Here is a 7,440-nt window from a genome sequence, read left to right as displayed (position 1 = left end):
CCCCCACCCCAGCCGGCCCCCGTGCCTGGGGGCGGTGGCCGCCCCACCGGCCTTGTTCTGCCTCCGTGGCTGCTGCAGCACCTTTGCGTCCGGGCAGAGCGGGGGACCCCACGGCTGCGGCTGGTGCTGGCGGGGACCCCGCAGGGGATGGACGGTGCGCCGGTGCGGGCACCTGCCCCTGGCTGGACGTGAGCCCCCACGGGGCTGTCTGGTGTCACAGGCAGAGCAGGAAGGCGGCAGCGCTCGGCCGGTGACGTCCCTGACCTTGGCTCCACAGACAGCAGCGTCGACCTGAACGGCAGCAGCCATGCGGGGCTGGAGGAGTCGGGGTCCCTGGGGCTCGACCCTCCGCTGGAGCCGGACTCCCCGGCCCCATCCACAGAGGAGGAGGAGGAAGAGGCCGCCGACAGCTGTCCGGAGACTTCAGCCGCACCAGAAGGAGAGAACGAGGAGACTGCACCGCTGAGCACCTCAGCAGCAAGTAAGGCAGGGAGCCCCCTCGCGGATGCCCCCCTCCAGCCAAGCGCGCCCGAGCCCAGCGTCCTGTCCCCTCTCTCGCAGGTGATGTCCCCCGCCGGCGCATCGCCACCCAGGAGGAGGTGCGCTTTCCCCTGCAGCACGGGTACGTGGCACCATTCCCTTCCCTCCGTCCGGCCCCGCAGCTGCCCCACGGCACCGGGCTGAAGCTTCTTGTGCCCAGGTGGAGGCGGGAGGTGCGGATCAAGAAGGGGAACCACCGCTGGCAGGGCGAGACCTGGTACTACGGGCCCTGTGGGAAGAGGATGAAGCAGTTCCCAGAGGTGATCAAGGTATGGTCCCCGGGGAGAGCGGGGTGGGGGCCAACCTGGGGTCCTGGTCTGCCACAGGCCCCCCCAGCTCTGCCAGAGCCCCCTGACTGCAGCAGACAGACGTTGCTGTGAGCCAGGAGCTGTGAGGCCCGGAGCGCTGAGCCCCGCTCACGGCCTTTCTCTTCCTCCTCCCCCCAGTACCTGAGCAGGAACGTGGTGCAGGACGTCCGGCGTGAGCACTTCAGCTTCAGCCCCCGCATGCCGGTGGGAGACTTCTATGAGGAGCGGGACACACCGGAGGTGGGTCTGGGGGCAGCTGAGCCACCTTGTCCCCCCAGTGCTGTGCTGCAGGAGGTGACCTGGATTTGTGCCGCAGGGTCTGCAGTGGGTGAAACTGAGCCCCGAGGAGATCCCCTCGCGCATCCAGGCCATCACAGGCAAGCGTGGGCGACCCCGCAATGCTGAGAAGGCGAAGCCCAAGGAGCCGCCGGCTGCGAAACGCGGCCGGGGCCGGCCTCCCAAGGTCAAGATGGTCGACTTGCTGAGCAAGACGGACGCACGGCTGCTGAAGAGGCTGGAAGCCCAAGGTACCCCCTCCCTGGTCCCGCCGGCTCAGGGCGGCTCGTGCAGTCCCTTGCAGCCTGGCTCTAGTGGGACCCCAGCAGCTGGTCCATTGCCACTCTCCCTCTCTGCTCTCACAGAGGTGCTCAGTGACGAGGACAAGCTAAAAATGAGCAAAATCAAGAAGAAAATGAGGCGGAAGGTACAAGCGGCTGCGTGGGGATTGGGGTGGCTCTGGGGCCCCTCCAGGTCTGGGGTAGGGGCTTCTCTACTGCGGGAAGGCCACTGGGTCCCTGAGCTGGTCTTGCCCCTTCCAGGCCAAGAACAAGCAGAAGCAGGAAGCCAAAGCCCCCAGAGGGAAGGAGGCCAAGAAGAAATCCAAGGTGAGTCTGCGGGTATGAGGGGGCCAGGAAGTGGGGAGGAGATGGAGCCGCTCTTCCCACACATCCCGGGCTCTGTCTTCAGGCGAAGGAGAAGAAGGGCAAACCGGAGAAGGGCAAGGACAAAGCGCGGCCCAAGGAGAAGGGCAAAGGGGCTCGCAAGGCAGACAAGGGCCTGCTGGCCCAGCGGCGCCTGGAGGAGCGACGGCGGCAGCAGCTCATCCTGGAGGAGATGAAGAAGCCCACGGAGGATATGTGCCTGGGGGACCACCAGGTGGGCTGGGGCACAGGGGGCTCGGGTGGGCTGAGCCGGTGAGCTGGTGGCCTGCCCGGTGCCTCGCCAGCTCTGACGACCCCCTCTCCTCCCCTGCAGCCCCTGCCAGCCTTCTCCCGCATCCCAGGCCTCATCCTGCCCAGCCGCGCCTTCTCCAACTGCCTGACGGTCGTGGAGTTTCTCCAGAGCTACGGCAAGGTCCTGGGCTTTGACCCGGCCAAGGATGTGCCCAGCCTGTGCACGCTGCAGGAGGGGCTGTTGGGAGTGGGCGACAGCGCAGGCGAAGTGCAGGATCTGCTGGTGCGGCTGCTGCAGGCTGCGCTCTACGACCCTGGACTGCCACCCTACTGCCAGGTAAGCCAGCCCCGGCCCCTTCCTCAGTCGAGGTGGTGGTGTTAAATCAAACGAAACCCTGGCTGCTTCAGGTTTAGGATGGGGGAGCCCAGATTTGGGAGGTGCTGCTCTTGCTGCAGCCTCCTGCACCCTCTCTCTGTGCCCAGCTGGCTCCTAGCCCCTGGCAGCCCTTGGGGTGCTCCCTTGTCTGTCCTGCTGTGCCGGCCTGGGGCCGTGGCAGGCAGGCAGCCCTGCCTGGCCCTGCCCAGCTGCCTGGGACACCCCTGGGCTTGTTCCCACTCAGGCTCCGGTTCCTGGCCTGGTTTTCCAACCATGGGGTGCTGGTGTCCTCCCCTTCTTGTTTCTTCTCCTCCTCCAAACCGCCCTGTGGGGCAGGAGTTGATTCCCTGAACCCCCCTGCTCTGCTCTGCCCAGTCCCTGAAGATCCTGGGGGAAAAGGTGTCGGAGATCAGCCTGAACCGTGACACCGTCTCCGAGATCCTGCGCTGCTTCCTGACGGCGTACGGGGCAGGCGAGGACCTGTGCGATGGGCTGCGGACCAAGCCCTTCCAGGCACTGCCCCCGGAGAAGAAAGCCTCCATCCTGGCCTTCCTGGTGAATGAGCTGAACAGCAGCGCCCTCATCATCAAGTAAGTGCGGGTTTGGGGCAAGCGCGTCCTCTGATCCGGGCCCCCCCTGCCTGCGGGCACAGCGTGGGCAGCGCAGGCGTGTTGGTGCCCGGCATGGGCCCCTCTCCTTCCTGGGCGAGCTGCGTGGAGCCGCTCGCCGCAGCCAGTCCCCGTCTCCTTGCAGCGAGATCGACAAGACCCTGGAGAACATGTCCAACTACAGGAAGAACAAGTGGATCATCGAGGGCCGGCTGCGCAGGTAGATGGGCTGGGGGGGGGCTGCCTGTGGCTCCCGCTGCCTGCACCCGCTTGGCAGGCAGCACCGCCTGCCTACCTACCGGCTGGGGGGGGCTGCCCTGCTGGACATGCTGGGTCCCATTTGTGGCCTCTGCACGTTCCCCTCCACGCCCCGGGTTTGGGGCGTCTGGGGGTCACTTTTCCAGCGCTGCGTTGTAGCCACATGCGTCGGCCTGCCGGGGGGAGCGGGCTGCACATGGGAGCAAGCAGCGGACGCCTCTGCTGTGTCTTGTCAGGTTGAAGATCGCCTTGGCTAAGAAGACGGGACGTCCTGAATCAGAGATCACTGGCCTGGAGGATGGGCGGCGCCGGCGCAGCTCCCGCCTGACAGAGGAGACGGGCCTGGAGATGGAGGAGGAGGAGGAGAGCCGCGGACGGAAATCCCGCAGGGAGGAGGAGGTGGGGTGGCCGCGGGGTCCGTCACTCACAGTGGGGCAGAGGTGGGGACGTTGCCCTCGGGGGTCTCTTCCCCGCCCGCCCGCGCTTCCCTGACAGGTCCCATCTCTTCCCCAGGCCGACACGTCTGCGTCCAGCATCCCTGAGCTCGAGAGGCAAATAGAGAAGCTGGCCAAGGTGAGCAGGCAGTGGAGGGCTGGTGGTTCGTCCCCCACTGCAGGGCTGCAGGTCCCATCACTGCTCTGCACTCTCCCCACAGAGGCAGATGTTCTTCCGCAAGAAGCTGCTCCATTCCTCACAGACGCTACGAGCAGCTTCTCTGGGCCAGGACCGGTACCGGCGGCGGTACTGGGTCCTGCCCCACCTGGGCGGCATCTTCGTGGAGGGCACAGAGGGTAAGCTGGGAAGGGGCTCCCAGAGGAGGGATCTCCTGGTTGGGAGAGGACCCTGCATCTCATCTCCTTTTCCTGCCCTTGCAGTGGCTGAGGCAGCACCCCAGGAGCCCCTGGAGGAGAAGGGGTGTCCCCCCAACTCCCCGGTGAAGGAGGAGCCGGTGGATGTGCCCATTCCCAGCCGGACAAACTGCACGGCCTCACGCTGCCGTGGCCGGCCCCGGAAGAGCAAAGAGGAGCTGTCGCAGCACTGCGGGCCCAGAGCCCCCCCTGTCAATGGGGTCCTGGAGGAGTCGGTGCCCATGGGGCAGAGCCAGCATGACCTCAGCCAGTCCGCCTTCCTTTCCTGGCTGAGCCAGACGCAGTCGTCCCTGCTCAAGGACTCTGTCCTCACCCCGGACAGCAGCCCCGGCAAGGGGGACACGGGGCTCCCACCGCTCGAGGCCCCATTGGACCCCGCAGAGGAGGAAGAGGAGGAGGAAGAGGAGGAGAGTGCCCCAGAGGCTGCGGAAAAGCAGGGGCCCTGGTTCAACCTGCTGCCCCGGACGCCCTGCGATGACCGAGCCCCCCTTGCTACCTCCTCTGCTGAGCCCTCGCCGCGAGCCACCATGCAGCCCCGCAGCCAGTCCCGCAGTGAGCTGCCCAAGGGCTCGGCCAGGCAGGTACGTGCTTGGGCCCAGCTGGGGCTGGTGGGGGGCTGCACCCAGCTTTTCCACCCTGGCCTGTGGGGACCGTGTTGGGCGAACCTCCCTGGGCAGCTGGGGGGGAGCAGGGTGGGACCCTCTGCCTGGGCACTGGACACCCCGGGGCTGGGGGATGCTGTCCTTGTGGCAGCACACCGGGAGCTCGGTCCTGCTGCCCCCAACCCTCTGGGCTGAGCTCGTGAGAAGCAAAACAGCCGCAGGGCTGGGGGGCCATGGGGTCAGGGACCAAGGAGCGGGTGTATGCCTGGCCCTTCTGACAAAATCCGTCCCCACCAGCTGAACGGTCTCCCCATGGACGACCCCACGGCTCCCCTGCTCGCTTCCACACCAGTGCATGCCGGCGCCAGGGCCCACGGCGCCTGCCCCAGGAGCCGGGGCAGCCTGGAGAAGCTCCAGGACTTGCCAGGGCAGCCCAAGCGCCGAGGGCGGCCCCCTACCAAATTCTTCAAGCAGATTGAACAGAAGTACTTGACCCAGCTGACGGAGCAGCCTGTTCCCCCTGGTGAGAGCCCAGCCCAGCCCCGGGACCCCCAGGATAGGGGCTGCTGGTGTTGAGCTGAGCAGGTTGCTGAGTGCCGCGGTGCTGCCTTGCAGAGATGCAGAGTGGCTGGTGGTGGCTGCAGGACCCTGAGGAGCTGGAGGCAGTGGCTCGCGCGCTGCACCCACGGGGTATCCGGGAGAAGGCACTGCACAAGCACCTCACCAAGCACAAGGAGTTCCTGCGGGAGGTCTGCCTGCGTGCCACCACCGGTAAGGGCTGCCCGCACGGGCTGGGGTGGGGGGCCGCTGTTCATCCCACCGCTGAGCCCACCCTCCGCCCCCAGACCCCATCTTCCACCTGCGCCCCGAGGCGGCCGGTGCCGCCGCCGTGTCTCGGGAAGCCCTGGCCCAGTGGTCGGTGATGGAGAGAGCCTACGAGACTGACCTCTCCGTCCTGCAGTGGGTGGAGGAGCTGGAGCAGCGTGTGCTGATGGCAGATCTGCAGATCCGGGTAGGTGCCGGGCCAGGCACTGCGGTGGTCTCGGCTGGGCACCCACCCTGAGCCTCTCTTGTCTCGCAGGGCTGGACATGCCCCAGCCCCGACTCCACGCGGGATGACCTGCAGTACTGCGAGCACAAGGTGGAGCCCCTGGAAGACATCACTGTCCGGAGCCGGCGGGACGGGCTGCCGCTGTGCCGGGAGCGCACCAACCCCCTGGACCTGGCGGTGCTGCGGCTGGCAGCGCTGGAGCAGAACGTGGAGCGGCGCTATCTGAAGGAGCCGCTCTGGCCCCTGCACGAAGTGGTGGTGGAGAAGGCTGTGCTGAGCAACCCCGAGGAGCTGAGCCTGGGCCCCACCGAGATGTAAGCCCCACGCCCCTCCTGGCTGCGCCGCTGGGATGCGAGCGGCTCCGGCTGAGCACCTCCTTCCCGCTGCAGAGCCTACGAGATCACGCCCCGGGTCCGGACATGGCGGCAGACACTGGAGCGATGCCGCAGCGCAGCCCAGGTCTCCCTCTGCATCTACCAGCTGGAGAAATCCATCGCCTGGGAGAAGTCGGTCAACAGAGTGGTGAGAGCCCGTGCCACGCTGCTGGGTGGGAGGGCCAGAGCCGCCTGCCAGGGCTGGCCACCGCTGGGTGACGAGGACCCCCGCACCAGCGTGGCTGAGCCCCCCTCCCCACAGACCTGCCTGGTGTGCCGGCGCGGTGACGATGATGAGCACCTGCTGCTGTGCGATGGCTGTGACCGCGGCTGCCACCTCTACTGCCACCGGCCCAAGATGACGGAGGTGCCTGAGGGCGACTGGTTCTGCTCTGTCTGCGTCTCCCAGGTAGGTCGCGGGGCAGCCCCCCACCCACTGGGGCCAGCGGTGGCGACCCCAGGCTCTGGCGGTGACCCCCATCCCCTCCCCGCAGGCAGGGGAGTACCGGGACCCCATCTCGCCCCGTCGAGGCAAGAAACGGAAACGGGGGCGTCTTTTCGCGGGGAGCCTTGTGGAGGAGGAGGAGAGCCCGCGCCGCCGGCCGGCCTCGCGCCGCCGCGAGGGGCTGCCCGTGCCGCGCTATGCAGGCGAGGGGCTGTCTCCCGCCAAGCGGAGGGGCACGACGCTGCGGGGCCAGCCCAGCGACCTGACCTTCTGCGAGTGAGTGGAGTCGGGGGGCACGTGGTGGGGGGGGGGGGACGAGGGCCTGGGCCACGCCACTGGGGGGTTCACCCTGACCCTGCCACCCCCCGCCTTCCGCCCCCAGGATCATCCTGATGGAGATGGAGTCGCACGAGGACGCCTGGCCCTTCCTGGAGCCCGTCAACCCCCGTCTGGTCCCTGGCTACCGCAAGATCATCAAGAACCCCATGGATTTCGCCACCATGCGCACGCGGCTGCTGCGGGGCGGGTGAGCGGGCGTCCCGGGCGGGATGAGGGTCCCTCGTAGGGATGGGAGATCCCTCGGGGGCCAGCGGGGGTCCCCGGCCCCCACCGACAGCTCTCCTGCCTGCAGGTACTCGAGCTCGGAGGAGTTTGCGGCCGACGCCATGCTGGTGTTCGACAACTGCCAGACCTTCAACGAGGATGACTCGGACGTCGGCAAGGCCGGGCACGCCATGCGCAAGTTCTTCGAGAGCCGGTGGGAGGAGTTTTATCAGGGAAAACACGCTACTAATCCGTGAGCAGGGTGGGCCGGTGCCCCCCCACCCCCCCTTCCCC

General features: G+C 67.7%; 1 protein-coding gene across 1 annotated transcript in view; it reads left to right on the top strand.

Annotated features, from left to right (window-relative positions):
- Nucleotides 1-7,434, top strand: part of BAZ2A (bromodomain adjacent to zinc finger domain, 2A) — a 10,373-nt gene extending 2,939 nt beyond the window's left edge. Inside the window, 24 exon segments of the mRNA XM_010565123.1 lie at nt 278-481; nt 562-622; nt 701-809; nt 987-1,088; nt 1,165-1,375; nt 1,490-1,551; nt 1,667-1,732; nt 1,815-2,003; nt 2,103-2,357; nt 2,772-2,986; nt 3,150-3,224; nt 3,499-3,661; nt 3,776-3,835; nt 3,918-4,053; nt 4,138-4,712; nt 5,031-5,256; nt 5,349-5,504; nt 5,579-5,745; nt 5,815-6,098; nt 6,174-6,306; nt 6,421-6,567; nt 6,653-6,879; nt 6,986-7,129; nt 7,235-7,434. Of these exon segments, the coding sequence (XP_010563425.1) occupies nt 278-481; nt 562-622; nt 701-809; nt 987-1,088; nt 1,165-1,375; nt 1,490-1,551; nt 1,667-1,732; nt 1,815-2,003; nt 2,103-2,357; nt 2,772-2,986; nt 3,150-3,224; nt 3,499-3,661; nt 3,776-3,835; nt 3,918-4,053; nt 4,138-4,712; nt 5,031-5,256; nt 5,349-5,504; nt 5,579-5,745; nt 5,815-6,098; nt 6,174-6,306; nt 6,421-6,567; nt 6,653-6,879; nt 6,986-7,129; nt 7,235-7,403 (4,136 nt within the window). The 3' untranslated portion in view covers nt 7,404-7,434.
- The last annotated feature ends 6 nt before the right edge of the window (nt 7,435-7,440 follow it).

The sequence above is a fragment of the Haliaeetus leucocephalus genome, unplaced genomic scaffold, assembly GCF_000737465.1.
Source record: "Haliaeetus leucocephalus isolate CR32 unplaced genomic scaffold, Haliaeetus_leucocephalus-4.0 Scaffold186, whole genome shotgun sequence".
Classification (NCBI taxonomy): Eukaryota; Metazoa; Chordata; class Aves; order Accipitriformes; family Accipitridae; genus Haliaeetus; species Haliaeetus leucocephalus.
The sequence above is the reverse complement of the archived record's forward strand: the minus strand, read 5'-3'. Positions and strand labels throughout refer to the sequence as shown.